Below are 15,418 nucleotides of genomic sequence, written 5' to 3'. Positions count from 1 at the left end.
GGCAGACGCACGGGGGGCCACTCACTGGGTGGGGGTCGAACTGCTTGGACAGCTCTTCGTAGGCATGGTGCGTGAAGGGCACGATGGATGGCTGCTGGGCGCTCATGGTGAACAGGGGCTGGCGGTGGGGACATGGTGACCTGGCGCCCGGAGAGGGCCCCCAGCCCCGCCACAGCAGCAACGTGCAGCCAGACCCCCTTATGATGCTCACCTCATAGCCGCCCAGCTTGAGGGTGACAGTGACGTCGATGGGCTGGTTGACGACGCCGACCACAGAGCGCACCAGGGACATGAAGAGCAGCGGGAACCAGATGATGGCCACGAGGAACAGGATGATGAGGCCGCCCATGCCGTACTTGACAATCTTTTTCTTCTTCTGCCCCTTGGGCTGCGGGTATTTCTGGGGGTGGGGGGTAAACACAGGTCACCCACCTGGCCCTGTGCCAGTCCCTGACAGCAGGCATCGTGGTCTCAGGCTCCCCTGTGACCCCACAAAGTCAAGCCTTGACTATACATTGAAACTGAAGCCATAGCGGTGAAGACAGCTGACCAGGGAGTAGAGCCCAAAGCCAGAACCAGACCCTCACCTTGAGGCCGTGGGGAAGGAAAGCCTTTGCCACAGAGGGTACTGGTCACCCACATCCTTGACAAAGATGAACTCATGGGAGACCTAAAGCAGTAGATGCTTTCAGGGCAGATCTACCTGATAAGGGTCTGACTTCCGGGATGCATAAGGAACCCTCACAATGACCAAAAACCACCCAAGTAAGAACCAGAGAGAAACCTGGACACTGTCTCTCCAAAGACAACGATACACAGGTGACCAACAAGCACAGGGAAAGATGCGTGATGGGAAACAGAAGTCAGCAGGTGAAACAGAAGGAGAAGCACAGTGCGACACCTCCCTGCCAGGGCGTGGCGCAAGCAGGCTGGCGTCCCTGCCATGCCATAGCCACAGGGCTCGGCAGGGGCCCCCAGAGACACGGTTCTTTCCTAAGCGCACACCCAGGAGATGTGAAAGGCTGTGGAGGCTTTTTTTTTTTTTTAGGACATATACAAGTCTTAACCACAATGGACTACTACTTAGCCTTGAGAAGAAACTGTGGTACAGCTGTATGGATAAGCTTGGACCACACTGCGCTGCGAGAAGCCAGTTGTGGAAGGCCATGCATTGTGGGTCCATGCAGCTGGCGTGACAGGAACAGGTACACCTATGTAGGGGTGGATGGGGGCCGGGGGCCAACTGTTTGTGGGGCTGAGGTTTCTGGATGATGAGTGTGGTCTTAACTGTTCTGATGTTTGTGGAGATTTGAATATACTAGAAACCATCCACCTGGTGATGTGTGAATGTTATCAATAAAACTGATGAGAAAGCACAAAAGCCCAGTTAACAGGTCAGTGCTCACACTGTGACCCACAACAGTGAGCCAGGGCCCAGAGGCCAGGCCTCCTGCTCAGTGTTGGCTCTGGCCCCTCTGTGGTTGGGCCACCCCTGAGGCAGCCTCAGTCACCGTCCCCTGGGAGGAGCCCTTTCTGGCTACCAGGAGGATTTTAGGACAGTGCCCTCTCGACTTCTGCTGTGTGGGCAGTGAACCCCAGGCGGGACCCCAGTGGGGGTGAGTGGCCAGTGCCCCCTAGGGCCCCGGCACCTTCTCAGTCTCTCGGCTGCACTTGATGATGAAGATGTTGGCGTAGATGTCCTCCACGCACATCCAGTTGGACAGGGACAGCGTGGTGTCCGTCCACACCCAGTCCATCACTGCCCGCAGCTCCACCAGGAACGGCACCAGCCGGAACCTGCCCAAGGTGGGGCACCATCAGGAGGGCTGAAGGGATGATGCCCCCTACCCCCAGACCAGCACCCCAGGCTGGCCACACACACCCCTGGAAGAGGAAGAGGTTGAGGTGGTTGTACTTCTTGGTGAGGAAGTTGCCGAGGATGCGGGTGGGGTAGCCACAGCGGATCTGGTAGGCGGACAGAGCGAAGTAGATGCATTTCACAAAGTACCACAGCTGGGCCACCGCGTTCTGGCTGAACATCCTGGATGGGACCGGGAGGCCAGGTCAGAGGTCAGGCTGCCCATGCCCCCAACCCTGCCTCCACCAGGCACCACAAAGCCTGTGTCTGGGCGGGGCCTGCACCCTGGCACGCACCGCTCAGTGACAGCGGGCAGGATGAAGAACATCCAGAGGTGGACGGCCAGCACCAGGACGACCTGGAAGGCCAGCTTGCCCAGCACGGTCTTGCGCAGGTAGAGGGCGCGGTCAATGACCATGGTGCTGAACTGGATCAGCAGCATGACCAGGAAGGCCTCGGGCACCTGGTCATCTGACAAGGAGGACGTGATGTCCGTGGCTGCCGAGTGCTTCTGTGGCCGGGAGAGCAGAGGTCAGAGGTGCTGGGGAGGCCACGGGGCCTGGGCTCACCAGGGCGGAGACCCAGCTCACCCCAAAGGCCCAGAATCCGAAGATGATGATGATGAAGTCGATGACGTCGGCCAAGAACATGAGCGCGTAGACGTCGGTCGCGGCCCGGTACTTCGTGTGCAGGATGTCCTGGAAGAAGCGCCGCACGGGCCAGTACATGCTCCGGGCCCTGCGGGCGGGCGGGCTCAGTCCAGGCCCTGCTCCTCCCACCCTCGCCTGGGTGCTCCCAGCAGGGCACTCACAGGGACAGGCAGAAGCTCTGCAGCCGGACCCCCAGCACCCTCACTCTTTCCTGGGGGCGACTCCGCCTCTTCTCTGTCCGCAAGGTCGCTGCCCCCGCCGCCACCACCGCCACTGCTGCCTCCTCCTCCTCTTCCTCGCCTTCTGTGAGGAGCAACCGCCACTGACGGTGGAGCCTGCATGGCACGGGCTGGCCCAGCTCAGACTCCTGACCATCCCAGGAAACCTCTAAGGGGCTGCCAGTGTAACCAGCCCACTTTGTACAAACCAAACCGAGTGCAGGGACCTCCCCAGGGTCACCAGCAGAGGGTGTGAGGGCCGTGGGATGTGAGTGGCTCCACCGGGTGGGCCCTCGTACCAATGGCCTGTCCTCTGGTTTCCGTGCTCTCCTTCCTCCTCCTCCTGAAACGGAGGCTGATGCGCCTCTTGCCGCCGGGCTCTACGGGTCCACCCTTCGCTTCCGCCTGGACATTGTCCTCAGCAGGGGGCCTGGCCGCCCCTCCTGGCTCCTCCTGGGGCGCAGGCAGGGCTGGCTCCTCCTCAGCCCCCTTCTCCTTTGCACTGCCCCTATCGTGCTCCTTGGACAATGGGGGGTCCTCATGGTCCCAGAGGCCGTAGCACTGTGGAGTGAGGCAGGCTGGTGAGGCTGGCATGGCCACCCTGGGCTGGGTGAGATGGCCAGGCCCACCCTGGGCCCCAGTATGTCCCGCCTGCTTCCTGAAACAAACTGGCTGTGTGTGTGCGTGTGTGTGCGTGTGTGTGTGTGTGTCAACCTACGTGTGCAGGTGTGTGTATGAGTACTCACCAGCAGCTGTGCGCGGTGGAAGAATAGCGCCATGAGCTGCAGCAGGTCATACTTGACGTAGCTGTCGCTCTTCTCCAGGCCCAGGATGCGCGGCGGGAAGTAGGGCTTGTTTTCATAGCGCCGCAGCACAGCGTGGCTGTTCCAGGGGAAGAAGCCAAACTGGAACAGGTACTTGGCGACCACCGTGACCTGCAGGGGTGAGAGGTCAGCGTGGCGCCCGCACCCCCCCCCCACCCCCACCCCTCCAGCGACGCCCACCTCCGTGAAGACGATGGCCGTCATCCAGAAGCGCTTGCTGGGCCGCGGGATGGAGAGCATGGCCCACAGGAAGACCAGCACGGGCAGCACAAGGGAGGTGGCTGAGGCAGTGACCATGTGGTTGAGGACGATCACGAAGTAGCACAGCAGCTCCGAGTGGGCAGCCACGCACTGGTACAGGGCCTCCAGCAGCCGAAGCGCCCGGCCCCGCCCCGCCGCGAACTGCTCCGCCTCCTCCAGCTCCGGAATGTGCACGAGCCTGCGGGGGACCAGGCTCAGGCCTGGCGCAGAGGCCTGGACGGCACCAGCACCGGCACCGGCTCGGAGCCTCGGGGGCCACCCGCTGTGCACCCCTCCCTGCTCACCTGTCCACCAGCAGCTCGCTGGCCGTGCGCATTCGGGCGCGGCCGCCAGCGGGAAGCTCCCCAGAGCTGCGCAGAGAAGCCCCAGGCTCGGTGACCACCTCTTCACTGCTGCTGCGGGTATTGTAGCCAGTGCTCAGGGGGCTGCTGGTGTTCTCGGTCACGCTGCTCAGCGGCTCTTCCACCCCCAGCCCGCTGCGGGAGAAGGCAGCTCATAAGGCGGCCTGTGCTCTGCCCGGGCTCTGGGGGCAGTCCTGGAGGGCCTCTGGGTCTCTGGTGGACAAGGGCCCAGCCGGCTACCGCCCCCTGTGCAGCAGCTCAGGCGCTGGGGCTGGACAGGCCGCGTGAGGTGAGTCCCCACTGTCCTGAGCCGCCCGCCCCTGCTCCTACCTCGATGCTGTGCTCAGCGCATCACGGGCTGCCTCAGCTTCGTTGGCGTACAGCTGGTCCAGCACGTCCCGGCGCACCTCTCCGCCCTGCAGGGCAGCCAGGGTCTCAGGTCAACCGACTTGGGCAAATGGGGGGCGTGGCAGGCGTCTGTGCAAGGGCGGGGCATGTGGTGGTGGGCGGGGTGTCGGTGTAGGGGGCGGACCCGGGGGAGTGGCAAGGCGGGGCCGGGGCAGCCCGCTCACCCGGAGCAGCTCCTGCGTGAGCAGGTAGCGCTCTGCGCGCAGTACGTCGCTTATGGCGCGGTGGTGCCGCGTGAAGTCGTGCAGCCAGCGTGTCAGCCCGTCCACCAGCGCCTGGCCCAGCACCCACAGGAACTGCACGGCGCTCAGGACTTTCTGCATCACATGGCTGCGGCCTGCGGTGAGGGTTGGGCAGGAGGGCATAAAGGAGCGGTCAGCGGGTAACCCCCACTCCCTGACCCCAGCCCTTGGCACCAACTCACCGGTCACCTCGTCCTCCAAGCCCTCTGCCGGCCCTGCTTCCTGGCTTGGGTCGCCTCCTAGGCACAGGGGACCTGATCAGCGCTTTGCCTCCCCACTACCCCACAACCTGCCCATAGCCAGACTCACCTGTGCGCAGCTGCTCGGCCCTCTGCTGCCGCTGCTGCCGAAGCACCGTCTGCGCGTTGGTCACCCACGCCTGGTAGGCCATCTGCAGGCAGGGCCCTGGGTTAGCACCCCTCCACCCCTGCCATGGGATCCCATTTACCCACCTCTGCCTCCCGTCCAGGAGCAGCCTGGGGTCAGGAGGCCAGAGTGGGGGCCATCAGATCCCTGGGGGGCTGTGGTGGGAAGACGGGGGTGGTACATGAGCCACCCAGCACATCCTGGCTGCCACTCAGTGCCAGTCCCCATGCTGAGAACAGGAGCCCAAAGGTGGACAGGAAGGGTGTGTCTAGCAAACAGTGAGCCTTCTCAAGAGACCAGGCTGGTCAGTTAGGGCCCGGGGAGGTGGGCAGAGGGGCACACAACTGCCCATGACCTTTACCCCTAGATCCTGCCTTCCCCCCCATATGTGAGTGCAGGAGGTCTGAATGGGCTGGGTAGGTGCCCTAGGCCTAGGGAGTGTCGGGCCCACATGCTCACCTGAAAGGCGCTCTGTGACGATGGCCTGGGGTCCTCGGGCTGGGCTTCCTCCTCCTCCTCACTGTCCGACTCGAACAGGAAGTAGTCCCCAGAGTGGATAACTGCAGGCAAGGGGGGCACTGAGAGCCAGCCACCCTCCCTCCTCCCGCCAGACCCTCAAGTTCATCTCTTTGGTTTGGGATGGGTCCAGTAACAGTCTGGCTATTCTGGCCAGCTTGGGACCCTCAGCAGCCCGTGACCCTGGGGCAAAGGCCCGCAAGCCACACTCCTCAGAGGGACGGCCACGGGCAAGAACCAGGGAGTGGCAGGCCGGGGGACAGCAGCACATGCACAGGACACAAGCAAGAGCAGGGGGGGACGAGACCAGACTGGACGAGAGGAACACGAGTGGGCAGGACTGGGAAGGAGGGACACTGCCAGCCAGCAGCCAAGACTCATACTTCTGAGTCCAAGAGTTAGAAAGCAGAAGACACACAGAGCCTGTTGTAGGGATGTGGCCCCTGATGACCCAGAGGCTCAGTGTGAAGCCTGAGAGCAGGGCTCCTGGGAGGTGCCGGCCAGGTCAGTGCAGGGCAAGAGGGAAGCCTGCCTAGCGCACAGCGGCTCTGAAAGGGTGGTCAGGGAAGGCCAGGTGGGAGCAGTACCTGTGGCGTGGTCCAGCCAGGGCCGCCACCACTGTTGTTGTGGCGGGGAGGAGCCCCCTGGACTGCCGGGCCCTGTGGAGGGGCAGGGTGCGCATGAGCCAGTGGGAAGGGGCGCAGGCGGCCCCTCAGCAGACACAGACTCGGAGCCCCTGGGCAATGAAGGGGCTACATGAAGTGCCACGGTGGGTGGAGGACAGCCCACAAGTGCAGACGGATAGTCATGGTCCGGCCATGTGGCCTGCAGGGACAGAGTGACCACACAGCACAGGGTGGATGGGCCAGAAGCCCCGTGGGACATCACACAGCATGGACATGGCTCCAGCGGGCGTGGACACATGGGATGTGGGCGCCGAGCCTCTGTCCACACTCACCTGGCTCTTGGCCAGGGTCCGGGGAGCCCTGAAGGCAGCCTCGGTTGGCCCGGCCCTGCCTGTGCTTCTCTTGCTTGGCCCGGATCCGCTCCATCCTGCAGAAGGGGAGGTGGCTCAGCATTGGGCAAGTCGGGAAAGCCCTGGCCTTGCCCACATGGCACCTACTGTCTTTTCAGCTGGGCCAGCGACTTCTCCTCCGCTCTGCGGTGGAGCTCGATGGTCTTGAGATTGGCAGCATTGTAGAGGGCAAAGCCCCTGTAGGGCAGCAAAGCTGCGTATTAGCTATGGCCTGGCCCAGGGGGCTCAGGTCCTAGCCGCCCACACCCCTCCTTGTCCTGCTGTGGGGAGAGGGAAACCCTCCTAGAGCCTCCAGTATCACAGGGAGGGAGGGAACAGGAGCAGCCAAAGCGCAGGGCTGGGGAGGAAGGCCTCCCAGTGGGGACGCAACCTCAGTCCAGCCAACAACCAAGAGGGGGGCGAGACCGCGCCTCGCCAAGGTCCTGAAAAGGTCCCAGGGGGTCTGTCTCCTTGGTTCTCCCTCTAGGTGACAAGTCAAGTCACAGAGGGGCAGCACACCTGGAGGCCTGCAGGGCGGTGGCGCGGAGCTCGGCCTGAACGTGCAGGAAGTAGTAGCTGAGGAACACCCTGCGCTGCAGCAGCAGAAACAGGAAGCAGACACTGTCCCACAGGACGCCCGCCTCCTCCACGGGCAGCAGGCAGTCCTGGTCGCGGCCCAGCATCTCCTTGGCTGCGGACAGATAGGGTCCAGGTCAGGGTCCTGTACGCCGGCTATCCCGGAGCACCCCCGGAGCCCCGGCCGCCTGCTTCGCCCACTCACGGTCGTAGTAGCCCTTGACGGTGCATACGAGGCTGAAGAGCTGGATGACCCAGCAGAAGCTGCTCTGCATCTGCTCCACGAAGACGCAGGACAGGAGCTGCGGGTGGAGGAGGGTCAGTCTGGGTGGCAGGGCGGGGCGGAGCCAGGGGGTGGGGCGGGGCCAGGCGAGATGGGGCGGGACGGGGCGGGCGGGGCCGGGCTCACAGAGAGCATGTTCTTGGAGATGATGACAGTGACATTGTAAAGGATGAGGCAGTCCCACAGCACGAGGCGGGCACGCGTGTCCTTCTGCTGCAGGCTGGTGCCGAAGAGCAGCAAGTAGAAGCAGGCCAGTAGGTAGCCCAGCCCAAAGACGCTGATTCGCGTGGCCCCCGTGATGAACACCACCACCAGCACCAGCCAGAAGAAGTAGCGGAAGACAGCCACCTTCAGCATGTCGAGGTAGGACCTGCCGAGTGGATGTCACCGTGGACCCAGGTCACCACCACTTCCCCAGCAGCCCGGGACCACGGCCCCAGGAGTCCCACAGCCTCTAAGACCCCCACCTGCAGTGGATGAAGTTGGGCACGGGGTTGGGCTCCCCCCGCAGAGGCTCCAGGCGGTCAGTATTGACGCCAGCCATGTGCCGCCACTCCTCCATGCGCTCGGCCGAGAACACCTGCCACTGCTGGGAGGCGCAGAGCAGCAGCAGGAAGTCACCTGTGGGCAAATGGGAGGCCACTGTCACGCCCTGGAAGTGCAGTCCACTTCCTGCCAGCTTGGCCCTTATCCTGGGGTGATGGGTTGTGTGGGCAGCTGGGCAGAAACGCCCATGCGTATTTACGCCAGCATCTACACACCGTGCGGATGTGCACACAGGTGTCAGAGAACATACCTGTGTGCATTTTCTGTGTGTACATGTAGATCTACATACACACACACACACATCAGGAAATAGGCCAATGCGAGCCTAACTGTATGCCATGTGGCATCAGTCTCCACACCCGTGTCCGCCCATGTCCACTCCTGCATGCACACCTGCGCCCACACCAGTGAGCAGACATGTGTCTGTGTGGTGGACTGTGTACATGGGAGATGGGCCTGTGGGACAGGGTACATTCATGGAACACAGACCCCACAGGGATGGCAGGACTGGACTGCCTGGTGAGGCCTGGACAATGGGCCCCTTGCTGGCTGGAGAGGAGGGTTGGTGCCCACCCGCTGACCATCCCATGGGCATCTGCAAGGTCTCAGCATGGCTGGCAGTGGCACGTGTGTGTGAGGGGCTGGGGACTCACTGATGAGGTTGGTGGCATTGGGGGTGCTGAAGAAATCAGGCAGGTATAGCCACTTGATGAGCGCAGAGTTCATGGGGACGGCCCGGCTCCAGCGCCACGGGTAGTCTGTAGGCAGAGGGTGTGGTCATCCACTGTCCCAACCCACCTCCAACCCCAGTAACCCCAGGAGTCGCACATACACACCCTCTTGCACACAGGCCTAGGGAGCCCAGTTCTCACAGACATGCGCTCCAGACGCCCTGGGTGGGCAGGGGGATGTGGGTGGGGCACAGGGGTTGAGGGGGGTGGGGCCGGAGCCCTGCGTGTGGGCCACAGCCCAGATAGACCCAAATGAGGCTTCACTGCACACCTGTCAGAATCGCTAAAACAGTGTGGACGCCCAGTAACGGAGCAGAGGGGAACTGGCAGGACTACCTGGGGTGATCACCCCAGAGAAACAGAAACCACGGCCCCACAGACACCTGCACACTGGTGAACAAGCAGACCTCTGCAGCACCTCATCCCCGACATCTCCTGCACCTCTTCTGGTTCTTAACTTGGGTCGCTGTGCCAGGTCAAGTCAGAGGCTGACGCTTCACAACTACGTGAAGCATGTTTACAAGCTCTGTTGTGCTTCTGCTGCTCTCTGTCAAAACTCACAGACTGTCAACCAAAAGCGGCATTTCCCGGGCCAGGGATCTGCCTTCCACAGACACTGAGGGAGGAAGGGCTGCCTGGGGGCTCCAGGCACCGCCGAGACGCTCCGAATGTGAAAGGGAGCACAGGACATTACAAGGCGTCCAGAGAAACCCCTGTACCTGCAGACCACAGGAAACAGCAGGAGGGGGAGAAACCCCAACTCCTCTCACAGAGAGGACAACTAACGAGTGCGCCAGGAGTAACGGAAGTCGGAACCGATGTGCACCGCACGCAGGCCTGCCCGCAGCAGGGAGTCTGCAGGTGTGGATGTGCACACACGACCGCGAGCCAGCCCCTCAGCACGCAGGGCTGATGGCCGCTCACTCCCCCAGCTGTGGGCCGTTCCTGCCCACGTGTTCACCAGCCTCTAAGCCTGGGGCATAGCCCACAATTCCAAGATCAGGGCTTTCTGCCAGCCCGTGGCCTGACCCCGGAAAGGTCCCAACAGAAAGGTGACGGAAGGAGATGGCCAAGCGCTCCTGTCAGGTCCTGCTCAGAGCCAGCAGCCACCAGGGACACGGCCTTGAGGATGCGGCCACTGAGCTTGGATGGCACACCAGACCAAGGTGTCGTCCAGGGATGGGCGGCCGAACATGGTCACCGCCCTGCACACAGAGGCCTCCACCCTGGGCATACTGGACGTGGACTCCAGACAGCCCCCACTAGCCAAGAGGAGCGCACGCCCAGACTATTTTTCAAACTCTCAACCTCTCTGATCATTTGAAACTTTTCAAAATAAAATTCTTGGCAAAAAGTAAACAACGGATTCAGGGAGACCAGTGAATGAGGGGCCAGCACTGCCCGCTAGAGCTGGCACGGCTGCGGCCCACAGAGCCCACGGAGGGGGAGCGGGTGCAGGTGGGAGGGGCCTGACGCCACACCAGTGGCCAAGGCACCCAGCGTGTGCCCAGCCAGCGGCCCACTCACCAATGCACAGGGCGGGGGGAACACCCAGGCACAGCAGGTACTGGTACAGCAGGAAGAGCGCCAGGAACAGGCAGTAATTGGGCCAGAGGCGGGCGATGGCCTCCCGGCGTCGGCGGGTAAGGATGGCCACCAGCCAGCAGCCGTGCAGGATGACCATGAAGTTCATGCGCTGCCCGATCACGTTCACGGCCGCCAGGAAGCAGACCTGGGGGTGGCAGAGAGGAAAGGGGTGGCCAGAGTGAGGACAGTGAGCCGGCGGTGGGGGTGGGGGGTCCTCCTGACTCTGCCTCTGGGTGGCCTTGGGGGGCAGAGGGTGTTGTGCCCAGGATGGGGGCAGCGGCCCAGACCACTCTCCTGGATGAGAAGAGAGGCTAAACACGTCTCCATGCTGGGGGAATCAAGGTGGGGGTCCCACGACAGAGTTGAGCCCAAGCCCAAGCCCACCTCCAGCTGGGGCACCTGGCCCCCTTGGTCTGCACCCCCCCATCCACTCTAGCCTTTGCTCAGCAAAGGCCCCACAGAGGGTGGCAAGGACCCCTGCGGCTGAGCCCAACCCCATGGAAGGGGCAAGAGTTGACCCCCGCCTCACCTCCAGCCCAAATTTGTAGAAGAAGAAGTTCACGTAGTACTTGAGGCAGCTGGGCAGGTCGCGGTCCAGCCGCTGGCGGGTGCCCTCGGCGCAGACAGCCTGGGCAGGCAGCGGGGCCAGCTGGTGCCGGCGGCGGTGGTAGTCCTGGCTCCGGTACACCATGGCCTCAAACACCAGCAGCAGCAGGATCTGCAGGTGGTTCTGAGGGGCAAGGGCAGTCAGGCCCCACCTGCCCCACAGCGCCCCCTACCCGGCCCACCTGCCTGCTGCACTCACCTGGATGTAGCCCAGGTTGGGGAAGCCCTTCCGCACCCCAAACCAGTTGGCAGGGTCAACAGGCCCGCGATACAGCAAGGACTGGCGGATCTCCGTCTTCTGCAGGTTCGTACTGTTGGGGAAGGGCTGGGAGAGGAGCGGCGGGCACTGCATGCTGACCCCAGGGATGGACCCCCACCCAGGCCCTCTGTGCCCGCCCTTCCACTGTGACACGTACCTCCGTGCAGTTGCTGGCATACTCGTGGGGGTTGACCACCTTGAGCTGGTACAGCATCTTGCACACGATGATGATGCAGGTCCACACAGTGGCCAGGCATGAGGCCATGGGCCGGAAGCGTGGGTAGGGCAGGGCGAAGGCCCAGAGCACGACCAGCAGGAAGTTCAGCACCGACACCTACGGGTGGCGGCGGCCGGATCAGTGCCCTCCCCACAGGCCCCTTGCCCCCCTAACAGCACCCAGGGGGCCCAGGCGGGTATGCGAGAATGTCCACACTCACCTCCTTCAGGGCCACCCACACGGTGTACAGGGCCACCAGCTTGAAGACGTGCAGCTCCAGCAGGCGCCGCACCAGCACCTGCACGCGGGTGATGACGTCCGAGAAGCCGGTGGCCAGGTCCAGCAGCCGCTCAGCCACCAGGCCCCACTTGCTGGCTGGGGGGGCATTGGGGGGACAGTGAGGAGGAGGGGCCTGGGCCATCCTGTCCCATGCAGATGGGGCTCCGGGGCTCAAGTCTGGGCACCTTGAACTTACCCTCTGGGACCTGTGTGACCTGGTGGGGGCTGGCCGTGCCCAGCCCCTCGTCCCTGGGTACCTCCTCCTCTTCCTCCTGCTGCAGCAGGGGGGTCCGGCTCACCGCGTCCTGCCTAGGACAGGGCCCCAGAGTGTCCTTCCCACCTGTGCTCCTCAGGCGGCCCTGCAGCCCCTTCCTCTCCTGCCTCCCCCTCCCCAGCTCTGGGACCCCGGCTGTGGGTGCTGCAGCCACCAGGTGGGAGCATGGGGCCTGCTGATCTCCTGACCCCTGTGACCCCATTGGGGCACCTGAAGGCTATGGCTGAGGCCCTACCCCCATTCCAGGTCTCCTGCCCAACACCACCAGCCTCTGCAGACCCCAGCCCCAGGGGCCAGGCCTACCCGGGAACCCAGTGTGGGGTGCAGGCACCAGGTAGGGGCCGGTGCTCGGGGTCGGTGAGCTGCATGAAGGGCCGGTGGAAGTAGTGCAGCTGCAGAATGCAGGCAAGCAGGAAGAAGCCGGGGACCAGGATGCTGGAGAAGAGCTCGGACACGCTGAACTGCTCCAGGCCCAAGTCCCCCAGCCTGGGTGGGGGGGCGGGGTAGGGGTCAGCATGGTTGCATGGCCCCTATGGTGGCATCCCGCCGCCCCCAGCCCCATCCCAGACTCACTGCTCATCGGTGAGGCCCGTCAGGTTGCGCCAGTAGGCCGGGAAGTCCTGGAACTGGAAGGTGTAGACGGCCACCAACACCAGCATGGTGTAGGCCACCACCAGCCACCAGAATGCCTTGAGCAGCTTCCGCCACAGGCTGTAGTAGACCTGCCGGCCAACGGGCGCAGTGAAGCCGGCTGTGAGGCCCAACCGCCTGACTCCGTGCCCCTCTGTGCCCCCACCTCCACCTCTCTGTGCCCCGTGCCCCCACACCTGGAAGAGGATGAGACAGAGCAGGAAGAGCAACATGTAGACGATCTTGTAGACCACCAGGCGGCCAGCAAAGCTGACCACGATGAACATGCCTGCGCACACGTAGATCCAGTACTTGGCGTAGATGCCCCTGACCAGCTCCCCCAGGCTCCGCAGCAGCATCTGCGTCCGCGTGGGCTCTGCAGCGGGTGGGGCACGGCATCAGGACCAGGCAGGTGGGAAGGAGCTGCCCCCCAGTCACCCAGCCCTCCCGCCTACTCACCCGTGGCGGCCACGGTGACCTCCGTCAGCGCCACAGGGGCCCGTGCCCTCCTCAGCAGCTTCTCCTTCACAAACTGGCGCAGCAGGAGCCAGAAGGTCAGGGTGCACAGCAGCTGGGGAGACGGGGGCGGCATCACTGAGGGGCCCAGGCAGGGGAGCCGGAGGCGAGACTAGAGCAGGAAGGTGTCCCCCAACCTGCCATCCTCCTCACAGGCACGAGTTCACAAACAAACGCGCACACACTCCCACACAGTGGCTCCTACTCACACATGATCTTGTGTGCACACAGACCCACAGGTGAACACGGGCTCACATGTGTTTGCATGCTTGCATGCCCGTGGACTCACATGGTGAGGTGTAACCCACACCCCCCACATGGCCACCGGTGGCATGGATGCCCAGGTGCAGTGACCTGTCTCACAAGGGGCACCATGAGGGCACAGAAACTCACTGGGACCTGGGACCACATGCAGTGCTCACAGAGCCTGTCTCAGGCAGATAGGATGGTGCCCCCAGCAACGTGAGGTTGTCACACATTCACTCGACAAACACCGATTGAGCAACTATGCTGGGCTTGGCCAGGGGTCCAGGTGACACCCAGACACAGGCCCTGGGCTGTAGCACGCCCACCACACTGGGAGCCGGGGGAGGGCCGGGCGGACTCACCATGGCACCCAGGTCCAGGCAGGGGTAGCGGGTGTGCTCCAGCCCCAGCTGGCGCAGGCTGACGGGGCCCAGGGCGGTGGGCAGCTCGGGCCGCAGGTCCATGGCCCACACGTAACGCAGGCAGCAGAGTGCCAGCCCATAGAGCAGGATGAAGGGCGAGCAGAGCATGGCCAGCTGGTGGCGGCTGCGTACCGTCCAGATGAGGCAGGCCCAGAGCAGCAGCACGAAGGTCAGCCAGCTGTGGTAGGTGATGCTCCACACCTGCGGGCCGGGCGGGGCAGGGCTGCACGCACGCTCCCCAGGCCAACAGGAAAGCAAACCCGCCCTGCTGGCCCACCCACACACCCACCGCACAAACGTGCACACACAACCACGCAGCTGCTGGCTGGCCTGGACGGCTTGTGGCCCAGCAGGCAGGCCACAGTCCCACCCACCTCTGGCGACAAGGCACCAGGCCACCATCCTCTCCTGGAATGCCGTGAGAGCCCGTGGGAAGGCCCAGCCCTCGGCTGGTCCGGGCCAGTGCCCTTACCATCATGGCGATGAGGGCACACACGTAGCTCTGGTCCATGATGAGGTGGCCCAGGCCGTGCAGCGGAGACGTCTCCTTTGGCTCAGCCAGCCGGGGGCATGCTAGGGTGAGGGTAGGGGTCACAGGTGAAGCAGGATGCCTGCTGGGGAGGCTCCAAAATCAATAGGGCAAAGCCCCTACCCATACCTGACTCAGCCCCCAAGTGCAGACAGTGCTGGAGCTGCAGTCTGGGGCGGGGGCGGGGGGAGCCATGCTTAGCACAGTCTCATAGGGGCTCTGGGGGCAGAAAAGGGTCCAGGTTCCTGTCTGACCCTGTTCCCAATGTGTCGTGGGACCCTGGCCCATTCTCACCCCCCCTCCCAGCTTTGGTTTCCAAGACTCTAGAGGGACAGGGTGGACGAGATGGCCTCAGTCCTTCCAGCTCTGTGAGTGCCCACATCCCCAGAGGCCAGCAACTTCATCCCCTTTGTAAGATGGAAATCGAGGCTTAGGGCAAAAGAAAAGAAAGAAAAAGCACCGAGGAAAAAAGCCCAGACCTGCCCTGGAGACACAGAGCCAGCCCAAGACAAAGCAGTGAATAACTCTGGGACTGAGAGGCAAGCGGACAGGCAAGGGAGATCCCTGCAGGGTCTTGGGTCCGTGAGTAAGTGAGTGAAAGTCGCTCAGTCGTGTCCGACTCTTTTTGACCCCATGGACTATACAGTCCATGGAATTCTCCAGGCCAGAATACTGGAATGGGTAGCCTTTCCCTCCTCCAGGGGATCTTCCCATCCCAGGGATCGAACCCAGGTCTCCCGCATTGCAGGCGGATTCTTTACCACCCAAGCCATGAAGGTCCGTGGGCAGCCCCAAAGAAGGGTGAAGCTAGAGAGGCCGATACGGCAAGGCCGCCAGGGGGCAGCACTGCACGGCTACATATACTTACAGGTTCGCTGCTGGACGGCGCTGTGGCCAGTGAGGTCGTGTATGATGCAGTTGTCCTCAGGGTCTGGTGTTGTGGGAGTAGGCATTGTGTGCTGTAGACAAGCCAAGCCCATGAGCCAAGCCCGTGGGCAGAGGGGTGCCAGCCCCACCT

General features: G+C 63.3%; 1 protein-coding gene across 4 annotated transcripts in view; it reads right to left on the bottom strand.

Annotated features, from left to right (window-relative positions):
• The window catches only part of PIEZO1 (piezo type mechanosensitive ion channel component 1 (Er blood group)), a 56,532-nt gene that overhangs the window by 1,404 nt on the left and 39,710 nt on the right, over positions 1-15,418 (bottom strand). For 2 of the 4 annotated variants that reach the window (XM_070388560.1, XM_070388563.1), the window contains exons 10-46: positions 15,269-15,359; positions 14,344-14,444; positions 13,812-14,072; positions 13,147-13,258; positions 12,885-13,063; positions 12,631-12,779; positions 12,361-12,543; positions 11,980-12,092; positions 11,725-11,879; positions 11,445-11,621; positions 11,228-11,353; positions 10,952-11,152; positions 10,363-10,567; positions 8,758-8,862; positions 8,026-8,179; positions 7,685-7,928; positions 7,481-7,577; positions 7,219-7,390; positions 6,808-6,897; positions 6,643-6,737; positions 6,272-6,343; positions 5,628-5,728; positions 5,112-5,193; positions 4,985-5,041; positions 4,725-4,897; positions 4,483-4,568; positions 4,096-4,287; positions 3,731-3,989; positions 3,473-3,661; positions 3,026-3,287; positions 2,670-2,811; positions 2,449-2,596; positions 2,155-2,369; positions 1,883-2,041; positions 1,650-1,797; positions 212-400; positions 26-118 (exon numbers count right to left, since the gene is read on the bottom strand). In XM_070388560.1, coding sequence (XP_070244661.1) covers positions 26-118; positions 212-400; positions 1,650-1,797; positions 1,883-2,041; positions 2,155-2,369; positions 2,449-2,596; positions 2,670-2,811; positions 3,026-3,287; positions 3,473-3,661; positions 3,731-3,989; positions 4,096-4,287; positions 4,483-4,568; positions 4,725-4,897; positions 4,985-5,041; positions 5,112-5,193; positions 5,628-5,728; positions 6,272-6,343; positions 6,643-6,737; positions 6,808-6,897; positions 7,219-7,390; positions 7,481-7,577; positions 7,685-7,928; positions 8,026-8,179; positions 8,758-8,862; positions 10,363-10,567; positions 10,952-11,152; positions 11,228-11,353; positions 11,445-11,621; positions 11,725-11,879; positions 11,980-12,092; positions 12,361-12,543; positions 12,631-12,779; positions 12,885-13,063; positions 13,147-13,258; positions 13,812-14,072; positions 14,344-14,444; positions 15,269-15,359 — 5,577 coding nt within the window. The remainder of the gene's footprint in view (positions 1-25; positions 119-211; positions 401-1,649; positions 1,798-1,882; positions 2,042-2,154; positions 2,370-2,448; positions 2,597-2,669; positions 2,812-3,025; positions 3,288-3,472; positions 3,662-3,730; positions 3,990-4,095; positions 4,288-4,482; positions 4,569-4,724; positions 4,898-4,984; positions 5,042-5,111; positions 5,194-5,627; positions 5,729-6,271; positions 6,344-6,642; positions 6,738-6,807; positions 6,898-7,218; positions 7,391-7,480; positions 7,578-7,684; positions 7,929-8,025; positions 8,180-8,757; positions 8,863-10,362; positions 10,568-10,951; positions 11,153-11,227; positions 11,354-11,444; positions 11,622-11,724; positions 11,880-11,979; positions 12,093-12,360; positions 12,544-12,630; positions 12,780-12,884; positions 13,064-13,146; positions 13,259-13,811; positions 14,073-14,343; positions 14,445-15,268; positions 15,360-15,418) is intronic. The other 2 variants (XM_070388561.1, XM_070388562.1) reach the window with 2 other exon arrangements.

The sequence above is a fragment of the Bos mutus genome, chromosome 18 (assembly GCF_027580195.1).
Source record: "Bos mutus isolate GX-2022 chromosome 18, NWIPB_WYAK_1.1, whole genome shotgun sequence".
NCBI lineage: Eukaryota > Metazoa > Chordata > Mammalia > Artiodactyla > Bovidae > Bos > Bos mutus.
The sequence above is the reverse complement of the archived record's forward strand: the minus strand, read 5'-3'. Positions and strand labels throughout refer to the sequence as shown.